We start from the raw sequence: 19187 nt of genomic DNA, 5'->3' as shown, positions 1-19187 counted from the left end.
GATGACATACAGTGAAACAGCTGCTCGACAGTGTTTTTATTTCTCGTTTGAGAAAATACTGTTTCAGACATTTTTTTTCTGTTTGGTACTATTAGCTTTTTTCCCCACAGGCTTTAAAAAACATTTCTTTTTTACTCTACATACATGATCTAAGAGACTACATAGTATTTTATTCTATAATGTTCTCTCACTGTAGACCACTAAGGAACAATTGCATTAAAGTTGTAATGCTTTCTGAATAATATAAAGCTCAACAGAGCGGTTCAATTAAACCTTCTCAATTACTATTAAATAACTTTTCCATAACCACTCCAAATAAATTAAAATGACATATACAAAGTTTGCCATTAATTTACATTTCAGATTTTAAAACGCATCTGCATATTTTCTACATGCATTTATATTTACACACTGATCTTCTCCACCGACAATTACAATCTCGTCAACAGACACATCCTTTTTCTTTCAAATAAACAGCACATATTAACTTAAAGGACACAAAACAGGTGCTGGGTATAAGCACTGCCAAATATATGACTATTTCCATTCAATGGCATCTCACAGTAGGTTAAAACTGTCATGGTAGTTAAACACCAGACGCTCAGAAGCTGGAATCTGATAAAGACGAAAAGCATATATGATCATGCTAGAATGATTAACCAGTAGCTTGAAGTTAAGTGTTACAAAAGGCATCTAGCTCCTGAACTTTGTTGCCTGAACACCCTTGGCACATTGGCAACATGAGTGATACGATCAGCTCACGTTCAATAAAAACGAGTGGCAAAACATTTTCAACATACAGAAGAAATAAGTGCAATTACAACAAGTGAATTTAAAACATTCTTAAAAATCTTAGTTGAATGAGAAGGTTAAAAGTGAGTTATGGATGGTAGGAAAACAAGACAGAAGAATTATTAAATAAATAAAAATGAGCTTATGAATCAGCCTTTCACTGGAATAAAAACCAATAAACAACTGAATGTTCTGAACGTGTCTTCACTGGTACCTTACAGTCCGTTTACCAATACATTTAATAGAAATCCTCTATATAAAATTTGAGGGGTTAAAGGTTGAGTTTTCCTTCACTTGGCTCAGGTGTGTCATCGCCCGGTCATACGCCCTGTGCACTGACTTGCGCACATTCGGTTTCTTGCCCTCCATCAGACGTAATCTGTCTACAGTGTCGTCAATGCCCATGTGATGGAGCTTGTCCAACGGCAGCCACTGCCTGATTGTCAATTAATAATAAAACAATGACTTTGATAGGCTTAAAACAGACTTGCTGGTTTGAAATGTGTTTCATGAAATGTGTGTTTCACTTTACCAGGTTCTTTTTGTATCAAAAAACAGCACAAGAAAGAGCTTCTCCTCGGTCTCCTCCTTTCTGCGTTGACCCAGATCCAAAACGTCTGTAGGAGGCACAGGGATGGGGATGCCGTTTTGAAGAATTCCTTCCCGGGGCATATTAGGATTGACAATCTGTTGAAAAGCATCATTACTTTAAGCTAGGATAGGTTGAATATACCAAACCATATATTCAAGTGCCCGTGTGATCCTTACCATTGCAGGGTATGAGGGGTATCCACGACATTTTGCCCAAACCAAGGTAAGAGGTTCCAGCTCATCATTCTGATAAGTTTCTTTGCCTAGAAAAAAAGTAACGAAAATGATAGTTGACCAAAACAAATAAATTAAAAAAAAGAACAATATAGTATAAGATCTTTGTTGTACTCACTTGCATTGGAAACACTGTTCTCCTCCTCACCAACAGGAACTTTGCTGAGAGCTGGTTTACCACGACTGCGTTTTGGAGGTGAGGAACTACAGGAAATATTAAAGACATAGGTTTTTAAAATACAAAGCTCTTGTTTGTAACTGGTACCTTGAACACCTGCTGTTGCATTTGAGATGGATACATATTTTATCCAGCAAGAAAACATGAACATAAACATATATACAGTAAACTTTGTAATGTATAAAGGATAAATTAAATGTATAAATTCTAAATTAAATAAAAAAATTTAAATGCAATTTGTATTTGTAAACATGACGCTTAATTTGCAAATAAACAGTTATCGTTATGCATTATAATTATTTCCCACGTGCCGAACAGATATTGGGACAGAGCCACTGCATATCATGGAAAAGGGCTCACGGCATGCCGGCGCACCGTCAGGTTGAGAACGGTTTATGAGCTCGGACTTTATAGAGACTGCCAATCAAACTTCCCAAAGGCCGACAGCGATCGGCAGCCAATCAATCAGAGCACCTCTAATTTAAATTCCTCAGTTCAGAGTGCTGACAGCATCCATTACCTGTGTGCTGGGAAGGTGGGAGTGCAGCTTTCTGAATCTGATGAGTTGCCGCTGTGTCTCTTGAGTCCATTTGTGAAGCCTAAATAAAGAGCATTAGAGCACTTTAGCATATTAAGCACATCGTGGAGAACAGCTTTTAAATCACTGGTCAATAAACTTGAGTAATCGCCTTGGTAAAGATATTCCAGTACCGTTCTCTTCAGGTGGAGAGTGGGCATTTTCTCCTTCGCTGTCTGAGCATGAACTTAGTCCTCTGGATCTCAGCTGGTGAGGGGACGGAGAGGGCGATTTTGGGGCTGGTGACAATAATTTGGCTGGTGTGGCCTGCTCCGACAATGCATCATTTTCAGCTTTGCTGACTCCATTTTGCAATAAAACAGCCTTGTCCTTTGCCAGTCTAGTTCCATTTTTAGCTTTCTTGAAGAGGATCGCTGTTCGACGACCCACACCCATTTTGGGGGAGTCAGGTGGGCTCTTTGTGGAGGAAACCCTCATCACAGGGTTGGAGTTCTTGTCTTCTTCTAAAGTCTGATCGTGATTTTCTTTCAGGCCCCTTTCTTTTGCTTTTGCCCTCTGTTTTCTGCTGCCAGGTTTATCTGACTGTGCTGTGGTGGTCCGCCCTGTCTCAAGGCTGAAGATAGGTGGGTTTGGTGGAGCATCTCCAGGTAAAGGTGAAGAGGCCGGACAAGTGGGTTCTTGCTCTTTCTGCAATGATGATTTCTTGGGATCTTCAGCTATGGAAATAAATAAATGATTAATTCATAAGATTTGAATTAAAAACAGTAATTTTCCATCACTTGACGTATGGTTTTCTGCCGTGGTCCATTATGGAAGCCCAGTTGTGCCTCAATTAAAAAAAAGGTAATTTGAGACGGTTTAAAATAAAATATATTATCCATTGTTATCAACTTATAAACTATTATTTTTTTAAATAATAAAATAAAGCTGAAACCAGATCAAATTAAAATATTAAATAAAAAACTTAAACTGACAAACCAAACTGGTAACTAACTGAAGCTGAAATGCTACAATAACTCAAACTAAAATAGTTTAATATAAAGCTTAATATAAATATTTTAAAAATACAAAGTCGCAAAAGCACATAAAACTGCTGAAACAAACTAAAATTCAAAAGAAAAATTTTAATATTAAAATAAAATATTAACAAATACTACCACAGTATATAAATAAAACTAAAACAGCAATAGTAAAATTGCCAGATATAAGGTCACAACAAAACATGAAGTTACAGATATGGAAAATAGTCGCAATTATCTTTTTTTTTTTTTTACCAAGGTGCAAACGTTCTGAGGCAAACTGAGGCATTAACAGTGGGCCTGGAAAAGAATAGCCCGCTTTAAAATAATTACATTTGGTTGCTTTGCAGCCTGAAATGAAGATGAACACCGTTTTTCTTTTATCAAGCTGTATTCACTCATTTAAACTTTTAACATCCAAGTGAAATATATATAACACCAACATGTAAGAAGAAAAAACTGAATCACAGAGTTGGAAAAAGGATCACCCCTTGTAAACATGTAAACTCAATCAAATCACCTTCTCAATGGCACAAAATGCCATTTGACTTTCATCTGTGATCAGCTGTGGTCATTTTGATTAGTTCAGCCTGAAAAGAGCTTTCCTGGAGCATTTCAGTCCTTGTAGTGCAACTGAATGCCTAGAAGCCCAGTGAAGTCTATTATTAAAAAGTGGAAGGTATTTGGTACAACACAGACCCTCCCTGGATCAGGACGTCACTCGAAACTGGATAAAAGAGCCAGGAGGAACCTGGTCAGAGAGGCAACCAAGAGCTACAGCAACTCTGAAACTCAAGCGGTTGCAAGAATTCATGGTCAAAGAATTCATTGTAATTGATGCAAAAGGTCGGTTCAACAAAGTACTGACAGAAGGGGGTGATCCTTTTTTTTTCAGTGATGCAGTTTTTTTTTTTTTTTATTCTGACATGATTTACTTTGCATTACCTGTATGGGAGGTCATGTAATCCATCTTCTCATCGCTCTTTTCCTGTTTAATATTCCCATTCAGCAGTCGTGAGTTGCAGTCCTGGTGGCTGATTTTGTAACGGAGGCTGTTAATTTCTCTGCGCAGCAGTCGCATGCGTTTTGTGCGACCTCCGCTGGTGCGCATAGAAGACACCAGATCCAGTTTGTCCAGCAGGGTTTTCAGCTGGTCTTCAGGAGACATGTGCACACGATTTTCCGGGTCCAACATCAAGTCAACTAGAAATCATTTGAGAGAAAGACAATTTTTGATAATTAATATTCAGGCACCATGGGCTACATTTTTGGTGTTTTTAATCCTTTATTTAAACCTTAAAATGACCTGAAGGTGATTAGATAATGAAAGAATGCATTTTTTTTTATACTTAAGAATGTTTAATCACATCATTTAAAGACTGAACACTGTTTGGGTGACTTTTGGCATTGGAAAGAAGCTCACCTTCATCCCACCAGGAGACTGTGGCGTTGTGTGAGCTGGGCTTTTCTGGCAGGTGCATGCCTGTGATGGGATCGAGGCCTATGCTGAGAGCCTGAAGTTGGGCGTGTCTCAGAATAGCTCCGCCCACCTCTCGAAGTTGCATGGCAGCTTTGTGGAACACCGTGTCATTAGAGTTGTACCTCAGACAGTTGGATATCATGAGATTGAAATCACTTTCCAAGTCAGCCACTGAGGAGTATTTATGGGCCTCCAGCTTGTCACACATCTTAGAGAAGTCCATCGGCTCAGAAACAAACTCTAGATAGTCTGGAACCTAGGAAAACATTAAAAGACCACATGGCAAATAAGGATTTTCCTTACTCTCTTAAAATAAAAAGGCCAATCAGTGTAGACAAACGTCAATGTACACAACAGGAACATTAAAAATGGCTCTGCTAAGTTTTTTTTTGTAAACTTCAAATTTCTAATGTAAAGATATACATTATTTATGTATATCAATGGTTTGAAAAAAATTAGCAAGTTAGCCCAGACTGATTAATGTCAATTTGATCTACCGCAAAGTTTGGGTTTGGGTTTGCAACATTTTCAATTATTTATACATACATTTTAATTATCTCTGACATCTTAAATATCCTAAATTTAAAGTGATTTAAAACAACAACAAAAACAAAAAGTGTTTAAATAAAATAGAATTGAAATTAGATAAAAGTGTCTGTTATTTCCTCACCTCTTTCAAATCCACAGGTGTGGTAAAAATGTGATCAGTATCCTTCTCCTGCAGCTGTTCAAGTGTAGAGTGCAGAAACACCAGCGCAGGGGTAAGTTGCAGCTCCAGGGTAGCCTGCTGAAGTTTCATCTTACGAGAGAAGAGAGCCAAATTAAATCAATGCTGTGAATTAGTAATTACCTCAGGCCTGTTCTGGCAATAAGTGATGGTTAGCAGAGAACGGGCCTTGAGAATGTAACAAAAGAACATCACAGACATGAAAGGATCTGTGTCACCTGTTCCCTTTTAAGTCTCTCTCTCTTTCGTATGAGCTCAATAAGAAGTCGAGCTTTTTCCAGGTCCTGACGAAGCTTCTGCCAATACTTTAGCTCTTCTCTAACAGCCTGCAACTTTGCATCTGGTTCTTTCTAAAAAGGAATAAAGAGAAAAATCTGTGAAGACAATGCACATACAGTACAAGCAACCCTGGGTCTATTAACACACCTGATAAATTAAACTTTTGTCCTATGCAGACTTTTTCTGCTCTGATTTTGGGAAAAAATTTGCAGAATTCTGCAGAAGATTTCTTTTAATTTAACAAGGAAAATGTGTTACTAAAAGATGAAAACATGATTAAACTAGCAATAATATTTAATAAACAAACCAACACAGGGCAGGTAAAATGTGATGACTAGTGCTGCAAATTTGTAGAAATCGACAGTGCTTTCTGCAGGCACAGATTCTGTGTGGACTTGGTTATTCATAATTCATAGTACATTTTATTTACACTCTTAATAAAGCACACTGTGTAGGGGTGTAACCGAATAACGGCGATACACTACCCACGGCGCATACCGCGATACATTCTTTCTTGGCCTAGCCCGCCTCCTTCTGAGACAGCTGAAACGCATTTGGCCATGATGATTTTATAGATCTTTCTGTAAACTTTATTGTCAGACAATATCTGAATATTTTCTTGCATAACAGTATGTTTCTTTCACACTACATCTTTACAAACAAAATACGACATTTCACAGTAGACATAGACACAGTAAATAAGATTGAATAAAATAAAAAATAAAAACACAAAAATATAATTCCTGTTTCGTGTACCTTATCCAGTTCTAGGACAGACTGATGTACAAAAGTTCACTCGATTAAATATGAAGTTTTAGTCTTTAGTTGCTGTAAAATATGTAACTGTTACATAACTGCAACGTAATCTGATGAAAAAACTTTTGTTGTGCCACTGGCAACGAAACTAATTACATCATGGCAACTGGAAAAGTGAAATTCTGTTTCGTCGCCACAACATAGCTTTGTGATGATGTCAAGTAGTAACTGCGACGTCAAAGTAACGTCGTGGATCAGATAATTGTGTTTTGGTGTCTGTTTTATTTCTAAATGTATTTTTATTTGGATGGAAGTGAGTAGCTACTGAGCATCTTAATATGTGATATGTTAAAGATGTGTTATCAAGTGTACACGATAGTGGACAGATGATTACCGAATAATCACAGACAAATATTAACATAAGGACTTCTGATAGACTGTGGGTAATATTACTTACAAAAGTTTGGAGTTGCAGTTACGTTGTTAATAAGTCATGAAATTACTAAAGTGTTATGAATACAGTACCTAACTTGAACGTTCTTGTTTATCTTATGACCTTAGGAGGCCGTGCTGGCGATGCTGCGAGGAGGTAATATAAGTGAATCTAATGGTGCCATGCTATGAACACTACCTCCACAGCAGAACCAAAACGAATCGAGGCTTTTTTCCCAAAACCGTGATATGAACCGAACCGTGTCATTGGTATACCGTTACACCCCTAGTAATGTGTTACAGCACACTAACCTGCTCAGACTTCTGAGCCTGTAGGTGAGAATGGAGCCGGCGGATGAGCGGCACTCCATTACGAGAGTGACGCTTTAGCAGCCAGTAATTGTGGAGCCTCTGCATAAACTGATTCTTCCTTTCAACAGAAACCCCTGTGCAAATCTTGTTGAGCCTATTTAAAAAATACGACAAAGGCCAACTGATAAATTCTAAATGAAACATTCACAACCTATATTTCTTTGGTTATGATACATGTCTAAAGTAACACAGGATATTCAGTTTATTTTTGTCCATGTAAAAATTGAGTGTTCAATATTTGAATAGAGCTAGACCTAAATGTGCTGGTAAAGGACTTTAACAAGTCAGTCAGTATTGAGAATTACTTTTTTAACAGGATGAGAAGGCCGAAGGTCAAGTTCACCATCAAAAGCATCTCGATGTATCCCAATAGTAATGCTTAAAGCATATATTTGTTTGCCATTATTGCCGTAACATTTATTACACTACGACCAATAAAAAGCTTAGTGTTAGTAAGTTTTGTTTTTTAAATGTTTCTTATACTTGATCAAAAATAAAGTAAAAATAGTAATACTGTAAAATATTATTAAAATATAAAATAACTGTCAATGACAAAGCTGAATTTTCAGCCCTAGTTTTCAGTGTCCTGATACGGAGCTCAGGAAACAGTTCTTATTATTATCCATGTAGAAAACAGTTGTGCCATTTTAAGGTTTTTCTGGAAACTGTAATACTTTTCAGCATTCTTTGATGTATAGAAGATGACAACAAAAAAACAGCATTTATTTGAAATAGAAATTGTTACAAAGTAAAATACTTTACTGTCACTTTTGATCAATTTAACATTCACTAGAATTAAGTCACTGCCACACTGACTGAAGATAAGGTTCTGCTATATGCTTACAGTGAAGTAAGATCAAAAGACCAGACATAACAAACAAAAGACCAGACGAAAACATTTACCTAAAGGAAGGTATCTGCGGCACCAGCAGAAGCGGCACTCCTGTCTTCCGTGAGGTCCCTGTTTTCTTCTGTTGTGCGGCTGAACCTTTTTTCCTCCCATTCTGGTTTTGCTGCAGCGGAGGGCCTAATGTGTATGACCTTTGACCTCTGTTACCCCTGCCCCCAACCAACCCATTGTCTTCATCCCCCTCAGTGCCTTTGCCAGGAGGCAAGTGATTCTCGCAATAAGCAGTCTTCTTCACAGTAAAAGTAGTGCCATTGGCACCAGTCTCCCGCACGGGGTCTATTTTCATGTAGAGACCGGCTCTCTGGGCACAAGTGACGTGAAATGCCTTGTAGCAGTTCGCTTTGTGACACTGGATAGATGCTCCCCTGCCTTTCTGTTTGCAGAGGTAACAGGTGAGCTTCCATCGTGCAAGAGGAATGTTCTTCACTCCCTCCACGGGCTCCAGGAACACGGTGTTGGCAAAGCACACTTCAGGGATCCATATAGCACAGATGACGTGGGTCCAACTTCCGTCGCTGGTTTGCTTAAATGCACCTCCCCGATTCGGACAGAGGACACAATCGACGGGGCGTGAAGGGGACTGCAGACAGCGCCTGCACAGCCACTGGCCCTCAGGGATGTAAGGCACCCCGTAACATTCCTGGTGCACGGCGAGGTTACAGATGTCGCAGAACAGGATGACGTTGCTGTTGAGACACTCGTCGTCGAGGCAAACGCAACAGTAGGCATCCTCGTCAATAGTGCTCTGGGACAGCATCTGGCTCCGGGACTCCAAAATGGACTCTCGCTCAAGTCGGTCAATCAGTAACTCGAATGTATCAGGGGGGACCGAGGCATGTCCATCGGACACACGCTTCTGATTGACCATCTCTAGCCAAGCCATGTCCTCCTCATCCATGTCATACTCTGCCTCGTTGTCCAGCTCCTCACCCGACTTCTCCATGTAGCGGTAATAATCCACAGGATGAGGAGGAGCCTCTGAAGCCGTGAAAGTGTCCACCTTACGAAACGTAGGCTTAGGCAAGGGGGTTTGGATATGGGCGACCTGGTTTCGCAAGCCATACTGAGAGCTTGATCTCTTTTTGGCTGCGTGTTTGCCATCTTTCCGCTCGCTTTTAGATGTGGGTCGTTTGTTTCCCCGTCTCTGCTCACTGTTCTCTTTGTTACTGTTGCACTCTGTAAGATCCTGAGCCAGCATCTCGTCCTCGGTTACGACAGAGAGCTGGTTGCAGATGTTGATCCGGTGGAGCCTTCCTTCCAGCTCAATCTCCACCATTTTCTGAGCCTGTGCATATGTAAGTGTGTCTCTGGCTGTAGAGAGGTTCAGTCTGCATGGAGAAGGTGGACAGAGTAAAGTGTCCACCTGGCTGGGCGGACCAACTTGACCCAGATTGTCTCCTCTGACCATTCCTCTCCCAAAGCCTCCATCCCTGGACTGGCCAACTCGTTTTCTTAACTTCCTCATTGGAGTTGTCCTCTTAATGTAAATAAATGTTTATTAAATATTTCTTACAAATATTGAGCAGATACTGTTGAAAAAACTTAAGGCAAGAGAGTACAGGCCAAACCATTTCATGCACTGGTCAGTTTTGGACTATCGCTACATTTTGCTTCTAGAACATGTATTCTTTCAGACTAGTGAAAAGAAAACATCCAAAACACACATTTAAGTGTTTATTTGTTCTATTACACTTTATCTTTTTGCATCAGTAGATTTGAATTAGATTACATAATTTTATTTCTCACATTGAGTTTTATTCCTGATTAACTGATCTTACTTCAGAAGCATGTACATACACCAACCTTTCCAATTTTATTTTATTATTATTTTTTTTTAAAGACATTGTTAATTTATAATTAGCATATTTTTTTTATATATATATAGGCTATTGACAGTTGGCAGATTTATGGAGTGATTAAAAAAATATCCAAAATTGCCTCTTTAAAAACCTTGAAGTCTAATAAGTCAGCAAAAATAAAAACAATTCTGGCTTTATTAATTTTCATTAAAGAAATGCATGCAAATTATTGCATGTATCATTAGACAATGCATCATATGCATATTTAAGCATAACAAGTATAATACAAAACTGTCTCAGTGCACTGTGATTTATCGAGGCAAAACATTTGATGATATAATTCATTCACCTGTTCACCTGTAGTGTCTTGCCTTAAAACATAAAAACCTTAGTCCTGCAAAGCTTCTCAAGTTGTTTTAGCAATTATACGTGTTAACATCTGTACATAATAGAATATTAACTGTAAAATGTGCCAGCTACTCTGCTCCTTTGTAGTGTTTGCTGTAACATAAAAATTAAAAGTAAATTATTTATTGTAAACAAAAAATAATTTACTTAAAAAAAAAGAGTAGATACAGTTCCCTATCATAGGTCACTTCGATGCTGCGGTGACGTCACCACGTATGGGAACACCTCTGGTGTGACGAATGTCTGAAGCCCTATACCATCCCGCCAATCCTATTGGCCAAATGGCGCATAGCACCACCCTGCGCATGCGCGCGCATGATATACCTGGGTGCAGCGCGCCATTTCGCTCAGATTTCATTCCTTCAGGAATAGCGAATCATCTGTGCCCTATCGTCTCGCGTTCTCCAGCGATCTCTTCGAGCAGTGTTAACTCCTCTTCGCGGACGCGATGAGCTTTCGAAAATGTAAGGAGCCATGTACCAGGTACATCACGGCGGGGGACACTCATGACAGGTGCGTAGTATGTCTTGGTTTACATCACGCACAGGCGGCGCTTAGCGGCCTTTCTTCCTGTCCCCATTGTGATGGCCTGCGGCTCAGAGTACTGCGCTCCAGGGTGGAAGTTTTCTCTAATGTCGCCCTCGAGTCTAACCCCCGTCAGGTCACCTCTGCGACTGCCGAGGCACCGCACGAGGCGAGGGCCTGGGGTGACACGTGCGACATGGATTTTGTGGACAGCGCAGCGCTGGAATATTCTCCACATCGCTCGCTCTCCCCTACCCTGCTGCAGAATAAAACTTATACTGAGCCCGTCGTCTTCTCTAATGAGGATTTACTTCCCACACCGGAGGCATGCACCGCCATCTCCTTCGGTTGTGGACGCTATGACGACGATGTTTTATCCACCGCGGCCTCGGGGTCTGAGGACTTCGCGACCGACACTAGCCCTCTTCCTCCTAGCGGACAGGAGAGGCGTGTTTCCCCCTCCTACAGTGAGCTGTTGGATGTGGTTTCTCGTGCGGTGGGTAAATTGGGGCTAGACTGGGAGGTTGACAAGGCCGAGGCCCAACCTTCTTCCAAGCTGGACGACCGTTTTTTAACCAGTCGGACACCTACACAGCCCCGGAGGCCTTTGCCTTTTTTTCCCGGACCTCCACCAGGAGGTTTCGAGGTCCTGGAAACAGCCATTTTCGGCGCGGATTACTAACGCCGCGGCCGCGGATTTCGCCACCGTTTCTGATATGGCGAACCATGGCTATACTATGATGCCCCCGGTGGAAGAGACTCTCGCCGAACACCTTGCGCCTAGTTCGGCCGCGGCTTGGAAGTCTCGCCCCCTTCTTCCTTCAAAGGCGTGTCGAGTCACGTCTAGTTTGGTGAGTAAATCCTACATGGCGGCTGGTCAGGCGGCTGCGTCGCTCCACTCTATGGCGGTCCTTCAGGCCTACCAGGCGGAGTTATTGAAGGAATTGGATGAAGGTGAGGGCATCACACCGGAGGCAGTTAAAGAATTGCGTAGAGCTACGGATTTGGCGCTACGCGCTACCAAACATACCGCTCGTGCAGTGGGCCGTACTATGGCCGGTTTGATTTCGGTTGAGCGCCACCTCTGGCTTAATCTCACCGATATTAAGGAGAAGGATAAATCTTTCCTTATGGATGCCCCTGTCTCCAGGGATGGATTGTTCGGTGAGGCTGTCACGTCAGTAGTGGAGAAGTTCAGGGCAGCGAAACAGCAATCAGCCGCTTTCCGCCAGCTGATTCCCCGCAGACCCAGGGAGGTCGAACGCCGGCAAGCGCCCGCGCGTTCTCGCTCAACCTCCTCTCACCGCCAGCGAGCAGCCTCTCGAGAGGAACCTACACCCATGGCGCCTCCTCGTAAGGACTGGGGCCCTAGGGTTTTTCCTCCGGCGCATCAGCGTCAACGTAAGCATTTGAACCTGACCTCGACGGCTAAAGCCTCTCGTTCTCGGGTGCCGAATAGCAGCTCCTGATCTTTTTGCTGCTTGCCAGGGACTGTGCCCTCCGCTAGAGAGCGCTGTCGGACCGCTTTCGCGCATCCCACACTCTCATTGCAGTCCCCATGCTCAAACATTGATTGTCTCGCCGCTAACAGCGCCTCGAGCAACATTGGATCGAGCTGTAATGACAGACGCTCCCTCAGACACTCTGCGCAATCCTGCTTTCGGAGTTCGAGGGACGACTCAAGGACCCTACTCAAACGGCCCGTTTATGACGGCTCACACAGCCGCCGCTTTTTCGCTAGCGGCAGAGCCCGATGTTCCATCTGTTGGCCTAATTCCTGCCGTGGACACGTTTCAGGATTATACTCAACGGAACGCAACGACTCCGGCGCATACGCTTCCCCGGTGCACGAACACCACGGGTTTTTCGTGTCCGGTCGTTTTAACGCGTATGACGGCGTTGCTGGGAGCGGAAGCTTTGAAACCGTTAATATTGTTTCGGGCCGCGTGGGAACGCTTGCCCGGCATTCCTCAATGGGTGTTACGCACGGTTTGTCACGGATACACCATTCAGTTTCGGAAAGGCCCGCCTCCTTTCCGCGGAATTCTTCCCACTACGGTGAAGTCTACGGAAATGGCGGTGCTGCGACAAGAAATGTCAGCTCTGCTGAGCAAAGGGGCTATAGAAGAAGTACACCCCTCTCAGATGGAGACAGGTTTTTACAGCCGTTATTTCGTGGTACCGAAAAAAGACGGCGGGTTACGACCCATTCTGGATTTACGCCGTCTGAATCTTGCACTCAGACCGAGCAAATTCAAGATGTTGACGGTGAAAAATATTCTGTCTCAGATCCGACCAAGCGATTGGTTTATTACGATCGATCTGAAGGATGCGTATTTCCATATTCAGATCGTCAAGAGACACAGGAAGTTCCTCAGATTCGCTTTAGAGGGCAAAGCGTATCAGTACCGCGTTCTTCCCTTTGGCTTGGCTTTAGCGCCCCGTACGTTCTCAAAGTGCATGGACGCAGCTCTGGCCCCGTTGCGGCTCCAGGGCGTTCGTGTGTTGAACTATTTGGACGATTGGCTGGTGCTAGCGCAATCGCGGACTCAAGCACACTCTCACCGGGATCTTGTGCTGAATCATTTAAACAGCCTGGGCTTACGAACAAATTTCAAGAAGAGTGTTTTAACTCCCTCTCAACGGATAACTTTTCTTGGAATAGATCTGGACTCTCGCGCGATGACAGCGAAGCTTTCTCTCCCGCGCGCTCAGTCGATTGCGTCATGCGTGCGGCACTTCAAAGCGGGTCGCACGGTGACGGTGAGATTGTGCCTCAGGCTCTTGGGTCTAATGGCAGCAGCATCCCCCGTGATTCGTCTGGGATTGCTTCAAATGCGCCCTTTTCAGTGGTGGACGAAAAGGCGGAATATTTCACCCTGTTGTCTCCCGCATCGCACGATTTCGGTGACACGGCGGTGTGTGATGTCGCTGAAAATTTGGATGTCAACCGAATTTCTCCTGTCAGGAGTTCGATTGGGAATTTATGCTTTCCGAGAGACTGTCACGACGGACGCGTCTTTGACTGGTTGGGGAGCTGTGTGTCGAGGGCGACCAGCCCACGGAGTGTGGACAGCGGCTCAGCGCGGCTGGCATATAAACAGACTGGAATTACTGGCAGTTTTTCTGGCTCTCCAGTATTTCTCGGATCTGCTGATCGGCCGTCATGTGCTACTCAGATCAGACAACACAGCGGTTGTGTCTTATCTGAACCATCAAGGAGGATTGCGCTCTCGCCCCCTGTGCAGGCTGGCGAGGCGTGTTCTTCTGTGGTCTCGGGACAAGTTTCTCTCGATCCGGGCCATTCATGTCCCCGGACGATTGAATTTCGGAGCGGATCTGCTATCCAGACAGGCTCTGGAACAGGGAGAATGGCGATTACACCCCCAGACGGTGGATCTTTTATGGCGGATATTCGGCAAAGCGAAAGTGGATTTATTCGCATCGAGCATGACTACGCATTGCCCGCTATGGTTCTCCCTACGCTCCCCATCGCCCCTGGGCGTGGATGCGTTAGCTCACAGCTGGCCCAAGACCAGTCTGTATGCTTTTCCTCCGATTCGTTTGATCCCAGCGGTATTATGCAGATTACGCCGGGACAGAGTGGAACAGCTGCTGCTGGTGGCTCCGCGATGGCACACGCAGCCGTGGTTTGCGGATCTGATCAGTCTGCTAGCGGGCTCTCCGTGGGAGATTCCCATCAGACAGGATTTATTATCACAAGCACAGGGGCTGATTTGGCACCCGAGGCCAGATCTGTGGAAACTGTGGGCGTGGCCACTGAGCGGAGTGCGTTAGTATGTCCTGGTCTTTCTGCTGAAACTACTGAGACTATATTGAGTTCTAGAGCAGCTTCTACGAGACGCTTATATGCTTTCAAGTGGAGACTGTTTACAGCCTGGTGTGGTAATCATAATGTGGATCCAGTTTACTGCCCAGTGGCTTCAGTGCTGGAGTTCCTCCAGGAGCGTTTCTCGGATGGCGTTACACCAGCCACTTTAAAGGTTTACGTGGCAGCCATTTCAGCTTACCACGAATGCATAGGCGGTGCCTCTGTGGGGCGTCATCCATTAGTTTCTCGTTTCATACAGGGTGCGCGACGGCTGAGGCCTTTCTGCCCTGTGCGAGTTCCTTCATGGGATTTATCCATTGTGTTGTTAGGTTTATCAGGGCATCCGTTTGAGCCCTTGGAGACCGTATCGGATAAAATCCTGACATTGAAGACACTTCTTCTCATGGCTTTATCCTCCCTCAAGAGAGTTGGGGATTTACAGGCTCTTTCTGTTTCACCCTCATGCATGGAATTTGCACCAGGCTCTGTGAAGGTGCTGCTGCGGCCCAGGCCTAACTATGTTCCTAAGGTCGCATCTAACCCTTTTCGCTTTCAGCAAGTGGTTCTGGAAGCTTTTTCACCTGCCGAGGCCGGGTCAGGAGATCTAAGTCTTTGCCCTGTGAGAGCTTTAAAGACTTATGTGGATCGCACAGCTCCTTGGCGTGGTTCTGACCAGCTGTTTGTCTGCTTTGGACATAAAAGTAAGGGCCATGCAGTTACAAAACAGCGCATGTCCCATTGGCTGGTGGAGGCGATTTCTTTGGCCTATGAGGCGCGCGGACTCGCTTCGCCCTTAGGGGTTAAGGCTCATTCCACTCGAGCTGTAGCTTCTTCTCAAGCTTTTCTCAGTGGCTCTTCTATGGATGATATCTGTGCTGCGGCAGGATGGTCCTCACCGAGCACTTTTATCAAATCCTACAGTCTGGATGTGAGGATGGCCCCTGGCTCCCGGGTTCTCTCCGCTTGAGCAGTTGCTTCCTCGGATCTCAGTTATCAGGTACGTCAGGCGTTTTGGTATATCGTTCCCATACGTGGTGACGTCACCGCAGCATCGAAGTGACCTATGATAGGGAACATCTCGGTTACGTATGTAACCTTGGTTCCCTGAATAGGGAACGAGATGCTGCGGTTCGGGCCGTTCCGTACCTTGATAACTCTTCATCTTCAGTCATGAAATCTGAGCGAAATGGCGCGCTGCACCCAGGTATATCATGCGCGCGCATGCGCAGGGTGGTGCTATGCGCCATTTGGCCAATAGGATTGGCGGGATGGTATAGGGCTTCAGACATTCGTCACACCAGAGGTGTTCCCATACGTGGTGACGTCACCGCAGCATCTCGTTCCCTATTCAGGGAACCAAGGTTACATACGTAACCGAGATGATTTACAGCATGCATGTCACTCCATTTGAAACATTAAATATTAATATATATCAGGCGAACCAATAGGGTGCTTCGCACATATCACGTGAATAGCTCGAGCCAATCACCGGGCAGACCTTCAGTGTTTTCTCGCCCCAGTTGACGTAGTTCGGTTGCAGAGCGCTAAATACCAATCCTGAACATAGATCCTGAAGCGAGACAGACGAGTCAGCCATTTTAGCAGAGCTGATGGACAGTCTCAACTTTGATTGTTTTCCCGATAACAAACTCTGACGGTTAAATATGTTCTATTTAGACTTGATCAACCAAACGACAGAAAGTTGCATTTGACGCTATAGCTATCTCCAAGTTTGCATGCCGTGTGCGTATCTGCAGAGAAAAAGCCTTTGAATGCAATAAATCGCCGTGTACAGTCAGCAAAGCAGCTAGTAAATAAGCGCCTTTCAGATTTGGAGCCATATTTAGAGAGTGCAAGCAGGCAACCGCAGCGCTGTCTGCCCCTGCGACGCTACACTTTTCAGAAAGCATTGCAAATAAATCAACAAACTTACTGTTTTATCGATCGCTCGAAACGAAAGAGAATGCCGGTCATATCCAGGTCCGGGAAGCGACAGCGTCCTCTTCTGTAGCAAGACGGGCTTCCTCAACCCTCCATTGATGAGACCTCCCACAAAAACCTTTCTAAACAAGTATCCCGGGTGTTTACACAACACTATCACTTTGACACGGTACTCGAGTGTTTCAAATAGGCGCCTGACATTATTGCAGAGTGTATCGTGTGCATTGAATGTTGGTTTGTAATTAAATTGGCAAGAAAAATACGCCCCTTTAGAAAAAAAGGCGAATTCTCGGCGTTGTGTTTGCAATTGGCGCGCGCAGCGTGCGCACTGCTCTGTCATTGGTCGAAAGGCTCATCGCGAGGCCGTGGAGTCGATCTGAAGCCAGTAGAGACTGAGAGCGAGGAGAAAAACAACACAGACTTCCCTATTCTGTTTGCGCGCAGACACTCTGTTCACAAGCTACATAAAACGCCCGTGGATTGTATGGTTTATTGTGGGGAAAAACACGATTTCTCGACTATAGTTGACATAATAGCTAATAACAATAATACGATTATTATTATCATTATTATTAACCCTTTCACGCATATTGGTCACTACAGTGGACAGCTATTAAAAAAGCATTTTCTTGAATTTGCACGGGTTTTTATGGCAAAGTTGCACATCAGCCTCTTCATTGGACCCTGGTGCATCATCCTATAAATTGCAACCAAGTGGCAAGCTGTTGTGTTTAAAAATTTTCCCCCTTCCAAACCAAGATGGCCTCTGGTCAGTCAGACATGCCAAGTTGCTCCAGAATATCTACCCATTCCTTCTATCCTAGGAGACTCTTGTAGGTAAAAAAAAAAAATATATATTGCAGCATCAAGCAATATCTAATGAGTCATATCACAGTAAAATTTTCCAAGTTTTGAATTTAGATTGACAGAAAACTCTGATTAATCACATGTCCACTGAAGTGGACGTCATGCATCAATTGATATATTTCAGCTACAATTCATAATTATAATGTGAATATTGTTTTTGAAACTTAAAACTTAATCTACTGTAAATACATGTTATTATTAGAATGTAATTTTCATTGACATCAAAAAAAGTTATGTAATTACATAATGTATGACACTTGTAGTGCATTACTCGTTAGATCAAAAAGTAATCTGATTTCATAATGCGCATCATTGTAATGCGTTTTTTTACTCATAACATCAAAAAGTAATCTGATTACGCAATGCATGTTACTTGTAATGCGTTTCCTTACTCATAACATCAAAAAGTAATCTGATTATGTAATGTGCGTTATTGTAATGCGTTTCTTTACTCATAACATCAAAAAGTAATCTGATTATGTAATGTGCGTTATTGTAATGCGTTTCTTTACTCATAACATCAAAAGTAATCTGATTACGTAATGCATGTTACTTGTAATGTGTTTCTTTACTTGTTACATCAAAAATTAATCTGATTAGGTAATGCACATTACTTGTAGTTAATTACTTGTTAGATCAAAAAGTAATCTGATTAGTTAATGCATGTTACTTGTAACACATTACTTTACTTGTAACATCAAAAAAGTAATCTGAATGTATTATGCATGTTACTTGTAATGCATTACCCCCAACACTGATCATTTCAGATAAGACTGAAAAAACGTATCACTAGGTTTTCTCAGAGGAGGGCTATGATAGAAATGTGCATGTCCATTTTGAACATAATCAGAATTATCAGCTAATAGGGGTAAATATCCATACTCTGGTGCACTGGAGGGAGCATCTGAGTGGTTTCCACAGTTGTACCTTGACAGGCTGTAGAGAATTCCGATGGAATCATGTCCTCATGTTCTAATATCAAAGATACGTGAAGTGCAACTTGTATGAATTTGTATGAAGCCTTTGCAATATTTTTCATATATATTTTTTGTATATATTTTATCGTTTTCACATGATTTGATATAATTGTATTGATTAGTTTGTTAAATTCACATATTTTATCTGTTTGATTATTGTCTTATATTTAATATATTATATCTTCAGTTTAAACCATAACCGCATGCTGTCCACTCAAGTGGACATCTGAAGATCTCTTTGAAACATTTGTAAAAGAAATGTATAGTCTTTCATGCCCTAAGAGCAATAAAAATCCTGACTGAGGTTATCATAATTCATGCATGAAAGGGTAAATAATAATATTAGTATTGTTGTTATTACTACTATCCTCAGCATCCATTCGCTCGCTATCATTATGTTTTAAACATATTTTCGCTTTCTATTTTCCTTTGAATATAAAGACCATCTTTTAATGGTACTGTAAGTGATTTGTGTGTGTGTGTGTTTTTGTCCATATTATTAATAGCATTGCTATTTTATTTTGTCATTA

General features: G+C 42.7%; 1 protein-coding gene across 3 annotated transcripts; it reads right to left on the bottom strand.

Moving 5' to 3' along the window:
* Positions 1–19: 19 nt before the first annotated feature.
* Positions 20–17246, bottom strand: LOC128022291 (bromodomain and PHD finger-containing protein 3-like). 3 transcript variants are annotated; one of them, XM_052609675.1, is made up of 14 exons: positions 16806–16952; positions 16333–16523; positions 8302–9785; positions 7339–7492; positions 5778–5909; positions 5503–5631; positions 4776–5088; positions 4298–4555; positions 2507–3049; positions 2316–2394; positions 1736–1821; positions 1561–1646; positions 1325–1479; positions 20–1228 (listed from the first exon to the last, which is right to left on the bottom strand). In XM_052609675.1, the coding sequence occupies exons 3-14, from the start codon at positions 9771–9773 to the stop codon at positions 1045–1047; spliced, it is 3591 nt and encodes a 1196-aa protein (XP_052465635.1). In that variant the 5' UTR covers positions 9774–9785; positions 16333–16523; positions 16806–16952; the 3' UTR covers positions 20–1044. The 3 variants fall into 3 exon arrangements, with proteins under 3 accessions (XP_052465635.1, XP_052465634.1, XP_052465633.1); XM_052609674.1 differs by having other exon boundaries at positions 16333–16442; positions 16806–16943; XM_052609673.1 differs by lacking the exon at positions 16333–16523 and having other exon boundaries at positions 16806–17246.
* Positions 17247–19187: the final 1941 nt, after the last annotated feature.

The sequence above is a fragment of the Carassius gibelio genome, chromosome A11 (assembly GCF_023724105.1).
Source record: "Carassius gibelio isolate Cgi1373 ecotype wild population from Czech Republic chromosome A11, carGib1.2-hapl.c, whole genome shotgun sequence".
In the NCBI taxonomy this organism is placed as follows: Eukaryota; Metazoa; Chordata; class Actinopteri; order Cypriniformes; family Cyprinidae; genus Carassius; species Carassius gibelio.
Note: the sequence above shows the minus strand (reverse complement) of the source record. Positions and strands in the feature narration are given on the sequence as shown.

Bases quoted from the DNA above. Each gene is read 5' to 3' on its own strand.
- LOC128022291 (XM_052609673.1), bottom strand. From the start codon at position 17,153: ATGACAGAGCAGTGCGCACGCTGCGCGCGCCAATTGCAAACACAACGC. The intron at 3,050-4,297 runs GTAATGCAAAGT...TTATTTCCATAG, and splicing joins TTACATGACCTCCCATACAG to CTGAAGATCCCAAGAAATCA. The intron at 1,229-1,324 runs GTAAAGTGAAAC...ATTGACAATCAG, and splicing joins TTTGATACAAAAAGAACCTG to GCAGTGGCTGCCGTTGGACA.